Consider the following 18,177-nt stretch of genomic DNA (forward strand, 5'->3'; position numbering starts at 1 on the left):
GTAGAATTGGAGAAGGCAATGGCACCCCACTCCAGTACTCTTGCCTGGAAAATCCCATGGACGAAGGAGCCTGGTAGGCTGCAGTCCATGGGGTCACTAAGAGTCAGACACGACCAAGCGACTTCACTTTCACTTTTCACTTTCATGCATTGGAGCAAGAACCCGCTCCAGTGTTCTTGCCTGGAGACTCCCAGGCTCGGGGGAGCCTGGTGGGCTGCCATCTATGGGGTCGCACAGAGTCGGACACGACTGACGTGACTTAGCAGCAGCAGCAGCAATGTAGAAATATACCATTAAATGAGAGAACTAATTTAGCCATCCATTTCACAAAAGTCAGGCAAAACATGATTTAGATCTCTGGTTTTAAAATCCATCCCGGGGACTCCCTGGGTGGTCCAGTGGTTAATACTCTGCCTTCTAATGCAGGGAATGTGGGTTCAGTCCCTGACTGAGGAACTAATATCCTTCATGCTACGCAGCTAGCTACTGAGCCTTCGTACCATGACTAAGATCCAAGCAGCCAAATAAATAAATACTTTAAAAAAAAAAAAAATCCCTCCAAACTATCCCTAAGATTGCGCACATGCACGCATGTGCAAGCACACACACACATGCAAAATTTCTATTTTCTTTCCCCTCTGACAGCATGAATAATGTATGAAAAAAATGTTGAAATCATTGTATACAATTTAAAGTATTAATAAAGATCTTAAACTATGATTAAAATTACTTTCTAACCTAAGCATCATAGAATAACAGGCACCTCCATTGTGAAAAGCTACTTAATTACTTTTAACTTTCCACAGAAATGTTACAAATAAGAAGTAGGCTCCAAGACAGGTACAGAAGAGACTTATCTTACCCATTATAGAGAGTTCATCTGCCTGTCTCTGCCTCTGCCTCTGCCTAACACACACACCCACACACAAAGAAACACACACACACGGAAACAATGTTGGCCTGGAATGCTACTATATAACCAGAAAGCCACCAATCAGAAAAACATGTGTGTCCATAAACTGAAACAAAAAGGAACTAGCTACTGTGCTAAGCTCCCTTCTGCCTATTATGTCTTTCAGACCTGACCACCATCACTGGTTCCATTTTACAGGAGAGAAAAGTGATGCTAACCAGGCTGAATAACGTGTCCAGTCACAGCGCTGCCAGGCTGAGGCACCCACCGTGGAATCCAGGTCTGTCTGGATTCAGTCTAAGCTCCAGTCCACTACCCTGCACTGCTGTCAAACAGCTAAACAAGTAATTAAAAGTATAAACTAATTCTCAGTTAAAAGAAATTTATAGATGATGGTTCAAAAAAAAAAAGCTGAGGCCAAATACAAGTAGGTAAGAGTCAATTATATTTAGGTAACCACTAACACAGTCTTCCAAAAGACAACTTGTCAAAATCAATAGGAGATAGGATTGCCTTTGAGGCTAACAAAACAAAGTGCTAAAATGCAATCCAGAAGGACACTCTACTTCCCCACTTATATCAAGTAGCAGAGAATTATCTTTTACCTGGTGCAGAGGCATAAACAATCTTTTCCCAAAGAAAGGAACATAAGAAGTTTCTCCTTCAAGGAAAGAATAGAGTACGCTTTTTTAAAATCCTAGTTATCACATATAAATTGACATACTTATGACCACTTGACCTCACGGTGAGCTCCTCGGGACACTGGGATAGAGTATCTGAGAAGATATCACAGCAAGAAAGCACCCTCCCCCATCAGTAAACACCTCTCCCTCCAGCAGGACTCCCAGTCACACGGGCCCAGGAAACACGGATGACATCTCGGTCTTCTCTGTGTCCACAGACCACAAAATGAAGGGTGTCTGGAGCTGGTCACTTTGGACAAGCCTTCCCCACCCCTTACAACATGCTGCTGAAAGTGGAAATGCAGACATAGAGAAAAGACTTTTGGACATAGTTGGGGAGAGAGAAGGTGGGATATTAGAGAGAATAGCATGTAACCATATACATTACCATGTATAAAAGGGACAGCCAGTGGAAATTTGCTATATGATTCAGGGAGCTCAAGTCAGGTGTTCTGTGACAACCTAGAGGGGAGGGATGGGGAGAAAGGAGGGAGGGAGGTTTAAGAGGGACAGGACATATGTATACCTGTGGCTGATTCATGTTGATGTATGGCAGAAAACAACACAATATTGTAATTATCCTCCAATTAAAAACAAAATAAAATAAATTTTTAATGAAAAAAAAATGCCGACAAAATACACGTTGAACACTGACGTATGTATGGGTAAAATGTGTAAAGTGGAATATGCTTGAAAATATTGCAGAAAAATAAGTTGAGGAAAGAATGAAATAGGAATGATGGAATTTTAACAATTGTTGAAGCTGGATAATGTGCCTTTGAGGGTTCATTCTATTATTTTCTGTTCTTTTTGCATTTGAAAAGCTCTGTGATACAAAGTTAAACACACACACATACACACCCATGGCATGATTTAAGATAAGTTTAAATAGAAATCCCCTGAGAAACTGAACAAAACTTTGATGTTATCAAGGAAGGGGAGAAACCATGCCTAGATCTGATTTAAGAAATCACACAGAAACCCAGGGACTCCACACACGCCTACCACTGGCAGGGCCTATCAGAGGACTGGTCACAGGGCAGCAAGGCCGAGAAGGAATAAATAATCCCTAATTGAATTTTCATGAGTTTCTAGGACACATGTACGGTTGCCAAAGGGAAAAACTAGATTAAGAAATACCAGTATATTTCAGCCCTGCTGCTGCTGCTAAGTCGCTTCAGTCGTGTCTGACTTTGTGCGACCGCATAGATGGCAGCCCACCAGGCTCCCCCGTCCCTGGGATTCTCCAGGCAAGAATACTGGAGTGGGTTGCCATTTCCTTCTCCAATGCATGAAAGTGAAAAGTGAAAGTGAAGCTGCTCAGTTGTGTCTGACTCTTCGCGACCCCATCGACTGCAGCCCATCAGGCTCCTCCATCCATGGGATTTTCCAGGCAAGAGTACTGGAGTGGGGTAAGAATCAAAAACAACCTCCCAGAACAAACACGGAGTCATCGTCAAAATCTACAAGTCTACAACCCCACAACAGGAACTACCCTAAACATCCATCAAGCAGCTGCACTGGCATTCTCTCAGGGAATCTACATCTCAAACAACAATCTGCCAAAGAGCAAACATAGCCAGTGAGCCAGCAGCATAAGCTCTCAGTTAAGAAGGAGATGGTGAAGGACAGGGAAGCCTGGCATGCTGCAGTCTGCAGGGTCACAAAGAGTCAGACACAACTGAGCAACTGAACAACAAGAAGAAGGAAAATTCAGGAGGAATCACCAAGAATCCTTCTACTGAGTATCTCTGCTGTTTAGCCAAGACACTGTGCTTTCCTCCTACAACCACCGTCATCTGAGACAAAGAGGAACTATGGTGTGTCTGTATTTATTACAAGAATAGTCCTGATAGTGAAGAAAGGAGCAAAGTGGAAGAAACACAGACACATGGAGCATCTGAAGGGCCATAAATAAAAGCTTTCCATTCATAAATAATTCTTCCCCACCAAAACCAACCCAACCAAAAACCTCATTCAGCTAATGGTAGAATATAAAAAATGATAACAGAGTTCTATTGATGGGCTTTACCAGCCTCTTACGCCACTTGCACAGAAAGGAACAAGTTATTTTAAATGGTTCATTTGTTCCTGGCATAAAAGATCTCAAAATAGGTAGAAGAGCTACTCATGACAGAATAAAATGTCTTAATGTCTTTTTTCTTCATCTGTCCTTTTTCATAAGTTATAAACAGTAAACTGTCCTCTGAGCCCAAATTGAAGAGAGAGAGCCCACTTTCCACTCTTTATCTTTTCTATTAAAAATAAAAAATGTAAAACGTTATAGGTAAATATAAGGGCAAAACTCTACATAGTGTATTTTTCTACACACTCAATTCACAAAGACATCCAAAATCTTCATTAAATATGATCAAAATAATTACTTACCATCCAAAGCAAAAAAGTGCAAGATAAAGGCCCAAAAGGGTAGCAACGACATGTCTTATAAAAGAGCTAGTTTTGCTTGAATGTAGGTAAGTTCGAAACCAAATGGCTGCTAGCAAGGCAAAGAGTTGGCACACTACAAAGTTGACCTGCAAAGAAAAATTAAAATTTTGTATTAGCAACACAGACTCGAATTTTTCATTTGATGTTACATTAAAATTCTCATGACAAAAACACCAAAGTTACTTAAAATTAAGATCTTCCAGTTTGCTAAAGAAACGAAAACAAAAACCAGGGCGTCTTTCCCAGGATGACAGCCTCAAGTTCAAAGGGAAGGGCTGATGCACACGTCAGTGCTACACGCAACAGGGACACTGGTGCCCAGCGTGGGAGAGGCTGCGAGGGGCCCGGGAAGAATCTGGAAGACACGGGGATGCAGACGCAGAAATGGAAAGCACAGAGTACCACATGGTTAGAGGGAAAGATAAACTTATTTTAATGACTTGGGCGACTCTGTAACTGGTCGACAAGAAGGGTTCTGAGCTTCTAAACTCCTCTGGGTTAAGATCCAGTCAAGATCCTTGAGAGTATGTGGGATGTACCCTCTGCCGTTAGGAGTTTGGTGGCATCCCTGCCAGAGGAGTCAAGGGGATGCTGCTGGTCTAAAGCCAGCGCTGAGAGGAACTACGTGTCTCAGCTCCAGGGGCCTCAGGGACTGGTCCAGGAGGTCAGCAGGTGAACAAGAGGAAGGAGCCCCCGGAAAGCCATGAGAGAAAGCGACCACCGCTGGGCCCATCAAGGCCAGTCCTTAAACATCCTCATAACAATAGGGACAACATCGCCCTCGATTTACAGGAATGATTTACAAGCTGGTTAACAGGACTGCAGCTCCTTTTTCTCCCTTCTTAACATTTCTTTTGCCCTCATAAAATGATTTTTTTTAAAAAGACTACAAACAAGCCTCTCCTGTGGTATTAAAGACTCGAGAAAAACCTCCTTTTCTGTCTCTTACGAGTAGGTTCTCCTAGAACACGAAGAAACATAGGTCTTAAAATCTACAAATAAAAGAAAAATCCATTTGACATTAGGAACCTGTAAGAAACACACAACAACAACAAAACCACTGTTTCAGAAAGCTAAATTAGGAATAAATCACCCGGCCGTACGTCAGTGCCGCCACAGATCCACAGAGATATCTCTGCCCAGAGACACAGAGAGCTATGTGCTTTTTCTTGCATTACAAGGAGAAAAACAGTTGGACATTGTTGTACATTGCCTGAGAGACAATTGTTCTTTGAAACAGTTAAACTCAGTACAACCAAAATGTCATTCCAACAGGTTCTAATAAGCACTTTTTTTTCTCCTAAAGGGTTCCAAGAACACTTTTTTAATTAAGCGAAAAGTAGATATACCAGAAAAATGAATACAGACATTAAGAATTATTCACATCTACAAAGCATCCTACAGTTTAAAAACTTTCTTTCAAATATGTTGTAACGAAACAAAAATGCATGGAGCATCTATTCTGGGCAGAGCATAGGAGTCATAAATTGCATAAGTCTCACTGCCCGCCCTGGATGGATTCAGAATCTAATGAAAAAAGGAAGCACGTACACATGGAAGGAACGTCAACTCAGTTATTAAAGGCTGGGCAGAAAGCACTTTGAGAACACCCTAAAGGAGCGCGCGTGAAGGAGTGGCTCACCGAGCAGGTGACATGAGCACAACGACAGCGGGGCGCAGGAGGCACCGAGGCCGCGCGCCCTCCCTCTCTTTTCGCACTTGTCTAACCTAAGACAAACCGTGAGTTACTATAGAAGCATTCCAGAACCACCGCACGCAGAATTCTGTTACCTCTATAACCATTCGTTTCAACACACTCATGTTACAGGTAAAGAGAATGAGATCAGACCTCACACTCCAGACACTGAACAGGTATCTTTGGGGACAGGCGCCAAAGTTGACAACTCAAAAAGAAGAACACAGGTCCCAGTCATCCTCCAGGGGTGAGAACCACGGTGGTGTCAGAAACAAAAACCAAAGAACCCAAGGTGAAGGAAGCACTGGGTGGTGCGGAGGGAGGAGGGAAGGGTGAGGGGTCAGAATGCGGGAGCTGGTGCGGGAGCTGGTGGAGGGGGCGGGGTTCAGGATGCGGGGACGGGGGAGGGGGGGAGGGAGTCAGGATGGGTGGGGGGCGGGGGGGGGAGGGGGTCCGGAATGCGGCAGGAGGCGGGGGGCTCTGTTCGGAGACGGTGAGGCTCTGCATGCCACGAGGAGGCACTCAGGGTTGAGGCCATGCATGATGCAGAAACACAGGTGATTTAATGAGTGAGTGATGGAACCCAAGCTCTGTGCCCGCCGACTGGAGACAGAGCGAGGGGTGCACGGAACAGGCTAGAGGCCGTGGCTGGTCCGGCCTCCTTGAGCCAGGAGGGCTGAGCGGGTTCAGAGAAGGCTCAGGCCGTTGGGGCACTGACCGGGGCCTGAGACGCCAAGAGAGGCTGCCAGTACCAGGGGATGGAGACATGAGCCCATGCGGGGCGCAAGGGTCCAGGGGAGAATGAACCCCCCTCGCCTGCGCTCAGTCCCAGAGCATGGGGCGGGAGTTGGGGCGGGGGAAGGCCAATGCATACACTTGGGGAGCATGTCTAGGCCCTCAGAGCAGATGGGCGTCTGAAAGTGATGCACGCAGCAGAAGAGATGGGGGACCCAGGGCAGAACCCCACAGCCTGCAAGCCATGGCCCGGCAAGGTCAGGGCTGCAAGGACAGCGTGCTGTGTGGAGCAGGGCAAGAGGAGGCTCATGAGGCACCGTCAGGCCACAGGGAGCAAGAGCTGAGACCAGCCGCCTGAGTTGGCAACTGCAGCTTCCCCAGGGAGCCTGGTGACAGCACGTCCAGGGCAGAAGGCCACAGATGAGCAAGCGAGGTCTCTGGATTTAGATAACCCGGCGGTGAATAATTCAGACCTGATCCACGAGGGGCCAGGACCACTGTGCAGGGGACAGACACCTAGATGCGTAAAGCGGGCTCCTGCTCCAAAAGCACAGAGAACTAGGGTTCAGCTCGAGTGCCCGGGAGTGAACCCCGGGAGCAGGTGCCGTCGATCACCCTGATGGGAGGAGCCCGAGGCACACCTGGTACCCAGGCCTTGGAGAGCCGGGCTGCAAAGGAGACGGATTCAGCCCATCAGATGATGGTGGGAGCTCCAGGAGGAGGGACTAGCACAATTGATATCAAGCAAAAAACCTCTAGGACAGGCAGGTGGGAATATCCAGACTGTTCCTTTATACAGAAGGAAAGGGTACACACCCAGATGTCCAAATAGCACTTGTGAATTGAAACCATGTCTTAGTCATTGTTTCATGTGTGGGGTAGGTCAGGGGAGGCAACGCATGCTGGAGAGGAGAGAGAACAAGAAGGAAGGGACCTACAAGGCCGGGATGGAGACCCAACGTGTGCGGGCACTCTCCCCTGCTTCTATCCTTTGATCCGTGAAACGTGGGGCTGCTTCCCCAGTTCACTCCACCAGCTCAAGGACACCTACAGTAACAGTGAGCACCCCAGGCTCCAACCCACGTCTGTGTCTAGACTGCTCCCCGGCTGCCTCTCTACTTCTACAGAACGTTCAAAGGTCCAACTTGATGGCTAAGGGCAGGACCACAGGAATCTGTGATCTGCAAAATACGTCCATTCTGGTTAACAAAATGCCAACACCTAATACACACAATAACACACACACAAGCCTGTGTACACTTGTTCCCGCTGTTATGGGTCAATCCTTCGCACAAGTTTTCTTCCAAATGGAAAGAAATTTAGACTGAAACAACTTTATGTTCCTTTTTTTCAACACCATTTTTCTGAAAATATACCTACACAAATGACCTGATGTGCCTTCAAAGAAACTGCCCCCAAGAAGTTTGGGAGTGAGGGGGGTGAGAGGGGAAGCAGGGCACAGGACAGAGAAAGAAGCAAGGGTGAAAACTCTAGCTCATTTAAGACTCCTCTGTAACACTTCCCATTTTATACAAAAGAAGCCTTTAGTGAAAAGTTGCACACAGAAGTACCTAATAAAACAGCTGTTGTAGGCACACTGGAAGATGCCTTCTAAGGAGCGTGCTTCACATGAGGGGGTGAGAGAAGAATTTTCTTTGACATGAAATGATATGGTTCAATCTCACAATTAAGGCAGTGTCCATGCACACAGGCTTAAAGCCTGCTCCTCGGTAAATTTATGCCACTCCAAAGAAATAGCAGGGCTTCCCTGGTGGTGCAATGGTAAAGAACCCGCCTGCCAATGCAGGAGATGAGGGTTGGATCCCTGGTCCAGGAAGATACCCTGGAGAAGAAAATGGCAACCCACACCAGTATCCTTGCCTGGAGAATCCCATGGACGAGGAGCCTGGTGGGCTGCAGTCCATGGGGTCAAAAAAGAGTCGGACACGACTGAATGACGGAACAACAACAAAAGAACTAACAGTAAGAGTCACTTATTTTTAAGGTTATTCGAAGAAATTATTAATAATGCTCTAAAATAAATTTATAAAAGCATTTAGGGAAGGAAGGGTCCAAGATAGTGACATCAGAGGAGGACCTCCTCCCACGGACACACCAAACCAACAGCTACACCTCGTATGAAAAAATGTGTAAACTGCCACCCATGCCATACAAGTTAATTAGCTCCACGTCAGAGCTCGGCATTCCATAATGAGCCAACAACTGACTTACATGAAGAAAAACCTTAAATTTCAAGGCAGCTCAACATGAAGGGCAACACTAGAAAGACAAGTACCACCTGATGTCACGTACATGTGGAATCTAAAATATGAAGCAAATGAATCTATCTACCAACAAAGGTCCATCTAGTTAAAGCTATTTTTCCCCAATAGTCAGGTGTGGATGTGAAAGTTGGACCATAAAGAAAGCTGAGCACCGAAGAATTGATGCTTTTGAACTGTGGTGTTGGAGAAGACTCTTCAGAGTCCCTTGGACTGCAAGGAGATCCAACCAGTCCATCCTAAAGGAGATCAACCATGAATACTCATTGGAAGGACTGATGCTGAAGCTGAAACACCAATACTCTGGCCACCTGATGTGAAGAACTGACTCACTGGAAAAGACTCTGATGCTGGGAAAGACTGAAGGTGGGAGGAGAAGGGTTTAACAGAGGATGAGATGATTGGATGGCATCACTAACTCGATGAACATGAGTTTGAGTAAACTCTGGGAGTTGGTGATGGACAGGGAAGCCTGGCGTGCTGCAGGTCGTGAAAAATCGGACACGACTGAACTGAACTGAAGTGACGAAACAGAAACAGGCTCACAGACATAGGGAGGGAACAGACTTGTGGCTGCTGAGGGGGAGGGTGTGGGGGAGGGAGGGATTGAGGGTTTGGGATAGGCAGATGCAAACTACTATATACAGAATGGATAAACAAAAAGGTCCTACTGTATAGCACAGGGAACTATACTCAGTATCTTGTGATAAATATGCATATATGTATAACTGAATCGCTGTGCTGTACAGAAATTCACACAACATGGTAAATCAACTCTACTTCAATAAAACTTTTTAAAACGATGTGCAATACTCAACAAATAACAGAAGTACCCCCCAAATCAGCTACTGCCTCTGTATCTCTATCAGTGGAAGACAAATTATATCTAACGGTACTTTTATATCAGTATAAAAGGCTTTTGGATAGCACACTTACATCCTCAGCCACTGGCTCACAAGGCAAACAGGCTGTCTTGGGGAGACCCTATAGGGGCAGAGCTGGGGAAACGAGGCACAGAGCCCGTGGACAAGGATCAGAGGGGTCCTCGAGGCCCCACAGACACAACCTGTAGCATCCTCAGCACTGTGCTTGTATCCAGGTAAGTGTAAGTCCAGCTGTTCAGTAACCAGCTACACCGCTGACTAGAACTAGATTCTTGAATACTTGCTCCAGAATTTTTATTCCCCTAGTCTGAAAGTGAAAGTGAAGTGAAGTCGCTCAGTCGTGTCTGACTCTTCGCAACCCGTGGACTGCAGCCTACCAGGCTCCTCTGTCCATGGGATTTTCCAGGCAAGAGTACTGGAGTGGGTTGCCATTGCCTTCTCCACAGCAAGTATATACTGAGGTTTTAACTATGTTCTGGCACCCTGTTCCAGAGCAGTGGTTCTCAAGAGTTTATTATAATAGGGTGGCATCACCTGGAGGGTTTCTTTAAAGACTCCTGGGCTTCCCAGGTGGTGTGAGTGATAAAGAACTTGCCTGCCAAATGCAGGAGACATAAGAGACGTGGGTTCCATACCTGTTGGTAAGATCCCCTGGAGGAGGAAATGGCAAAACACTCCAGTATTCTTATCTGGAGAACCATGGACAGAGGAGCCTGGTGGGCTATGGCCCATAGGGTCACAAAGAGTAGAAGATGGCTGACAAGACTAAGCACACACACAGCCCATCTGCCAGAGCTTCTGATTCAGCAGGGCTGGGATGGGACTCACAAATTTACATTTCCAACAAATGTCCAGGTGAAGCTGAAGTTGCTGATGGGTCACGTTCTGAGAACCACTAAGGAGCATGATCTGACAACTGTATGCTGCATGAAATTCAGACGACAATCCAACAATTACACAAGAAAAAACTACCAAGAGTGAAAAATGTTGCTCTGAGAGAAAAAAACATGGTGCCCAAACAGTGGAGAGCAGGGGTAGCGGGATATATGGGTAGACAGGGTCCTGCTTTCAGAGGAAGGCAGGTCTGAACTGGAAATAGACTAGGGGCTTGGCTGGGGCGGGGGAGTGGCCCTCCGCAGAGGGACACATAGCGGCCGAGAACGAGGAGACGCCACGCACCTTCAAATCAGTCAGCGTGGATAAGGGGATCAGGGCCAAGCCTTCAGGCAGGGGCGCGAGTGGTAGGGTGGGTAGAAGCATCGCCATGGCCCAACTAGGCTCCGCCCGGCGGCCGGATCACGTGGAGGCTCCAAGCGTTGGAAAGTCAGTTAACTTGGGCCGCTGGCCCCCAACCCAGGCCACCCCACGGTTCACGAGACGCCCCCAGCCCACATCCCACCAAGCCCGCACCTGGTCTGAAACAGAACTTCAAATTCATTTTTTTTTAATTCCCCAGGCAAAGCTGGTATGCTTTATGTTTCAGAAATGTGTCCTCATCAACCAACCTCAAAGTCAAGTAGATATGATGGAGCCCAAATGCAATGCAAAAACCATTCTTTAAATCTCTAGGAAATAATATAAATTAAATCCACATAAGATACCATTATATACCAGATTGCCAAATGTTTCGAAGTCTGACAATACAGGTGTGGAGTGATGGGGTCTCTCACACACGCTGACCCAAACACTTGAGGGCACAGCTAAGCGTCTTCTTACAGGACTATAGCTACTCACTCCCTGTGACTCAGCCAGGCCACTATGTAGGGCCTGGAGACATGATCAAGAATGTTCGGAACTGTGCTGTTCCTAATAGCCAAGTGCCAGAAAAAACCCAACGCCCATTACCACCAGCAAAATGGCTAAATATACTGTGGTACAGTCATACAATAGGTAACCACACAGACAATGAAAGTGAAAAATTACAGCTTCTTACAGCATAGGGACTAAACACATGCTCTATATGAAAGAAGCATACATCTCTTGAATTTAACTCAGAGGAACACATACAACACATAAACATATATTTATAAAACGTTCCCACAAACAAGCAATCAACCATATTGTGTGGGGATGCCCATGTGAGTGGTAAAACTACTTTTTTTTTTTGTTCAGCTGCTAAGTCGTGTCTGACTCTTTGCAACCCCACTGACTGTAGCCCACCAGGCTCCTCTGTCCATGGAATTTTCCAGGCAAGAATACTGGAGTATGCTGCCATTTCCGCTTCCAGGGGATCTTCCCGACCCAGTGATCAAACCCACACCTCCTGTGTTTCCTGCATCACCAGGTGGATTCTCTGCCACTAGTGCCACCTGGGAAGCCCACTGGCACTCAAACTGTAACAGCTCGTATTTCACCTTCTTTCTTAGAGACCTGACGCATTCTACTGAACATTCTGTAGACAATTACTGTTTAGGCAGAAGAAACAACACAGACAAGGCAGATTCCGCACTCAGAAAATGGAGAGGTGCCAAGAAGACACACACCAACGCGAACAATGATGGCCACGGAGGGGCTGGGAGAAAGGGGACTGGCATCAGGCAGGCCTCTGGGACTCCATCCTGGCTCCCAGATTATACAGCAACTGTCTGTCCTAATCCCACAAAAGCAAAACACACCGGGTTCAGCCAGCAAAGACCCACGACCACCAGGACAGGCCTGTCCCTTAAGTGTTCTCCTCTCATCCTCCCCAGACAACAGCATGGAGAGCTGCAAGGTGAAAGCCCAGACATCCCCTAGCCTCCTACTCCAAGCTAAATTCAACATCGTTAAAAACAGCCAGACTCCCGGGGGTTCATTAACTGACAGATTCTGAAGCGTATTCTCAGATCATCTGCAGAAACCAAAAAAGCAGTCAGCTTTTTCAAAGGCACCAAAAACAGAAGCAGAAAGCAAGGGATTTAATCAAGATGCCAGCAATGAAAAGGACCTATCTCCTACCTACCATGTTAACGAGAGCATATTTAATTTCAGTCTTGCCATCTATACAAGATTCCTATCATCTAAGAAGGAATTTGTTTCTGTCCACCTGTGAAATTAAAACGTATTCGATTAATTGCATCTACAGCTGCTAAATTATGAAGCTCAAGTAAAAGCAATCTGCAGAAACAAGCTGAATCCAGATAAAATAAACTTGCCATACACACATCCCAAAATATCACACACAGCACAGACACAAAGAGGCTGGTCTGCTTCCCATCAACAGGGCTTGTTGAGTGTCCTCTGACGAGTGACTGACTAGGAGCTCATCACTTAACAGGATAAAGAGGAATAAATATAAGAACAAGGAGGCATCTCCCCTTTTACTGGGAGTGTTTGGAGTGAGAAAGAGTGTGCTAGTGTGTGAAATGTTTATCTCTTAGGTGGTTATAAATAATATTAGCAAAGCAGAAGAACTACTGAAGGGAAAAAGGAAGAGGAATCTAAATTCACACTGACTGAATAAACAAATCATAGCACATTCACACAGAGGATATTACTTAGCAAGAAAAAGGAATGAACTATTGTGACACACACCACATAGATGAATCTCAGAATAATTTAAGTTTATAAAAGAATTTAGAACAAAAGAAGAGAATGATTCTATTTATATCAATTTCTAGAAAAGGCGAACTGATCCACAGTGACCAACAGCAGATCAGTCTCCACCTCAAGGCCAAAGGCTCCCCAACCCCCACCTGAAATGCACACAACGCAGACAGGACACTGCACCCTCCACATCAGAACTCAAACATCACATCTTCAAAAGCCCCCTACATCTTCCAAGCTAAAGCAGCATTCCCAATCTTTTTTTTTAATTTTTTACCACAGTATAGCTGATTTACAACACTGCACCAACCTCTGCTGTGCAGCAGTGACTGTTATACACGTATATATGTTCCTTTTTTTAAAGTTGTTTTTTTAGTGTGGACCATTTTTTAAAGTCCTGGCTTGCATCTGTATTATGTTTTGGTTTTTTGGCCATGAGGCATGTGGGATCTTAGCTCCCAGACCAGGGATCAAACCCATATCCTCTGGCACTGGAAGACAAAGTCTTAACCACTGGACCATGAGGGAAGTCCCACATATATTCCTTTTTTACATGCTTTTCCACTAGGTTTATCTCAGGATATTCAATATAGTTTCCTGTGCTACTCAATCGTTTTTTAACATATACTATGGATAAGGTAGCCTGGCAGGCTACAGTCCATGGGGACCTAAGTGCTACTGAGTAAAAAGTACCTATCCTAAAAAAAAAGTCAATTTCCATTATCCTATTAATTATAAAAGGCTTCAAATGATGCAAAAAACTCACTTTTCTCCCGGGCTGCCTCATTATCATCAGATTTCAGTTCAATACAATACCAACTTACAAATGTCTTGATTTTGAAATAATACTGCTTCCCATCAAAAACAGTATACTTTTCAATAACAATCATGTCAACATAAAAAGTACTAACATTTAATGCTTAGCTTTGGTTATGAACTCCTTCCCTTTAGAATTACTTAGCCATTAAGCACTTAAAGAATACATTAGTGAATGGGCCAATGTAAGCACTTTGAACTTTTTTTTTTTAGAATTTTTAAAGGTTTCAGATATTGCTACCCAGAAAATCATCAATCATTGTGCCTCATGCTGTCATGCACTGTGAATTACCCTAGAGTCACTCATTAAGATATCCCTAGAATGCACATTCATTAAAACAGGGATTTTTGTCTATTTTATTTCTCAGCATCTATTTCTGACATATGACCAGCACTTAGCACATGTGTGTTAAATACTTGCAAACTCGAGTTTTGTTATCTTATTCCAGTCACAATATTATTCCAAATTTATGTATCATCTCGTCCTTCTGTTGCTTGATGTCTTTTTATTTTAAGCCTGAGCTGAAAAGTAATTCCTGGATCCAAATCACAGTAAGTAATTGACCTCCAAACGCCACAGTGACAGGTGCTAAGTCAGCCGCAAGAGATGCACCTGCGTCCAGTCACGTGGGGGTCCTGGGAGGCCAGGCTCCACCAGTCCTGATGCAGAGACTCCATGAAAACCACTAACAAGTTCCTGCTCCCAGGCTCGAAAGGAAGCCACAGCTGGCAGACCATCTGCACATCCAGATTACCAAATATTTACACCAACTCTGAGGTGAATATTAAGCAGCACCACAGAGCCAACAAAGTCCCATAATTAAGTCATCGAAGGTGGTGTTTATGACTCACAAGAAAGCAGCTCTGTCTGGAGGTGCGTTGTGAGCACACATCCCCGATTAAAGTTAGAACAGTCCAAGTCTGTGAACCCCTGACTTTAACAGACGTTGTCCTCGAAGGATAAGCCAAGGGGCATGCAACCAGCTGGCTAGGAACCACACATGACAAAGAGCACAGAAGAGACTGGGCTGCGGGTCTAAATGAAGCAGCTTGTTACCACCTAACAGACCATCAACAGAAACCCCCACTCCAGCCCTGACTGGGTCACCTCTGGCATCCATCACTTTATACCACAGTATATCACATTTATATCACTTTATACAACAGTTTCTTAATATGAAAATAAGAGTAATCTCTGTCCACTCTTCTAGATCATGAAATATATTCCCTAAACCCAAACAAAACATGATGGACTCTTCTGATCCTTTACCTGACAGTCTGCCTACCTGGCTGGCTGGTTCAGACCCCCGGAGGGGAGCTCCATGATGCGGCCAAAAAGCTCCAAGAGCTTACACCAAGCATGTAAAACAATCAAACCCACAGAGAGTGAGTAAGTTCATGGTTACCGGGGGTTGGAGGAAGGAGGAAAAGAGAGTTGTTTAATGGGTGCACAGTTCCCATGTTACAAGATGAAAAAGTTCTGGAGATCTGTCATACAACAATGTGAATATCCTTAACCCTACTGAACCATACAGTTAAAAATGGTTAAGATGCTAAATTTTATATATGTACACGTTATCACAACTTTTTGATTTTTAAAATTACTTTTTAAAATAAATAATCAAGGATGTCTTCATTGGAAGACACCATAGGAAAATGGAAAATCAAGCTACAAACGGGGAGAAGATATTCTGCATTACATATAATGAAGAATCCAAAACAGAGAGAACCTCTAAAAACCAAGATGAAAAAGACAAAACTCCCCTGGTGGTCCAGTGGCCAACATTCTGTGCTCCCAGTGCAGGGCGCCCCGGTTTGATCCCTGGTCAGGAAACTAGATCTTGTTCGCTGTCCCTAAAAAGATCCTGCATGCCACAACAAAGATCAAAGACCCTGCATGCTGCAATAAGGCCCAGCACAGACAATAAATAAATACATAGTTTTAAAAATACAGGTATAACTAACACAGGATAAAAGTGTTAGTCGCCAGTTGTGTCCCACTCTCTGCAACCCCATGGACTGTAGCCTGCCAGGCTTCTCTGTCCATGGGATTCTCCAGGCAAGAATACTGGAGCGGGTTGCCATTCACTTCTCCCGGGATCTCCCCAAACCAGGGATCGAACCCATGTCTCCTGCCTTGCAGGAAGATTCTTTACCATCTGAGCCACCAGGAAGCTTTTAATACAGGATAGGATAGAATTACTAGAAATATTCTTTAAAAAAATTTTTTTTAAAGAAACAACTATCCAGTTTAAAAACAGGCAGAAGACAGGACTAAACACTTCACAGCAGAGGAAAGACAAATCGCCAGGAACTATATGAAAACACAGTAACCTCACTTGTTTAGGAGTAAGGAAAAGTAAAATCACAAAGTATTTTTTCACGCCCATGAGACTGGCCAAAATTTATCAATCTGGTAACAGTAGGAGCCAGGTGCTGGTATGGATGAGGAATGAAAGAAACTGAATTCCCGGCTGTGTATTCTGGTTATAACCACTTTGGAAAACAGCTTGGCATTATTTAGCCAAGTTAAAGATACATTTTCCATGACCATAACTTGACCCATAAGGAAATAAACTTAGAGAAACTCTCACAGGTTCTTGTTCATGTGACAAGAACCTGTGAACAAGAACGTCCATGGAAGCATTATTTATACAGTAAAACCCAGAAACCACGCAAACATCCTTGGACAGGAGGACACAAACAAGTGAGAGTGTATTCACACCAGACCAGGGTGGAAATGTAAGAACCGCAGCTACAGCCACCAACACAAATGCAGCCTGATGGAAGAAGTAAGACAGAGAAGAAAACATACAGTATGCATCATCTGCATAAAGGTCAAAAGTCAAAACTGGGCAAAACTAAACGTTATGTCGTGGTTAACACTATGAAGAAAAGCAAGGAGATGATAAACCCCAGATTCCAACAGTGACTCCTCTCTCCTGGATGAGCCCTAAGAGGGGCAAGAAGGGCACCCAGGGAGCTCAGGAAGGTTTTCCTGAAGCTGGGGGCAAGGGTGAGGATCCCTCATCCTCTAAGAGCACGCGGTACTGGTGTATCATCTCCTGCAAACCTGTTTCCTATAAACAACTCCCCAGAAAAGGTAAGATGCACCAGTACAAAAACGCTCTACAAACAAGCACAGAACTTTGGGGGAGAAAAATGAAAGAACCATGTGCTGTGCTGTGCTTAGTCGTTCAGTTGTGTCCGACTCTGCATCCCCATGGACTGTAGCCTGCCAGGCTCCTCTGTCCATGGGATTCTCCAGGCGAGAATACTGGAGTGGGTTGCCGGGCCCTCCTCCAGGGAATCCTCCTGACCCAGGGATCGAACCCATGTCTCCTGCATTGCAGTTGGATTCTTTTCTGCTGAGCCACCGGGGAAGCCCAAGTTCCACGAATGCAGCAGCTTATACCTAAGTCATCAGCACCACCAGTCGAGTGTTATGTAATCTGATGGACGACTGTCAAAGATCTTTAGAAAGTCCTATCACGGCCCCATATGATGCAAATCCTTCCACCTCCCTCTCTTCATCATCACCAGGAGAGAGATCAAGACAGGAAAGGTAGTCACCCCACGGGTCACAGGAGAGGGAGCAAGAGCAGAAGGAAGCCGGAAGGGGCCGGCATCCTGCCTGAGAGAAGACCAAGCCACAGGCGGCGGCCACATGGAAATCCAGCTGGATGGAGGCTCCGACCCCGACCCGGCTTCCCTCTGAAGAGGAGAAAACACAACTGGCTGTCTTTGCAGCCCCAAAATATATGTACACAGTTCCTCAGGGACAAAAACTAAAAATTTCCCATCTTTTCCCAAAAAGCTGTAAGATGTCCAAATCGAATTCTGAATCTTCCACCACTGGGCTGGCTCTAAAAGCTGGGACACAGAGCTGCTAATACTGACCAAAATCAGCATTTCTTTTTACACACAATGCTCTCAGAAAGGATGTTTGATTCTGAATTTTCCTCATCGTTCTGATCAAACTACCAGAGGCTCCTCTAGCAAAGCCAAAGTCTTGGTCTGAAAGCACAGTTGGAATTCTGGAAATCGAATCCTGAGCCCTAGCCCTCCACCCCGAACTCCAGACTCAAGGGCAATGGTCTCTTCATCATTCCTTCTTCCAGTCTGACCAGCTCCCTGAGTCTAACACGGCCAGAGGAGGCTCTCGGTCCTTCCCTCCGCATGCTCCAAAGCCACC

At 45.2% G+C, this 18,177-nt stretch overlaps 1 protein-coding gene across 1 annotated transcript in view; it reads right to left on the reverse strand.

The window, feature by feature from the left end:
* Nucleotides 1-18,177, reverse strand: part of MBOAT2 (membrane bound O-acyltransferase domain containing 2) — a 107,842-nt gene that overhangs the window by 55,744 nt on the left and 33,921 nt on the right. Inside the window, exon 2 of the mRNA XM_070379079.1 lies at nt 3,985-4,130. Coding sequence (XP_070235180.1) covers nt 3,985-4,130 — 146 coding nt within the window. The remainder of the gene's footprint in view (nt 1-3,984; nt 4,131-18,177) is intronic.

This window comes from Bos mutus, chromosome 11, assembly GCF_027580195.1.
Source record: "Bos mutus isolate GX-2022 chromosome 11, NWIPB_WYAK_1.1, whole genome shotgun sequence".
Classification (NCBI taxonomy): domain Eukaryota; kingdom Metazoa; phylum Chordata; class Mammalia; order Artiodactyla; family Bovidae; genus Bos; species Bos mutus.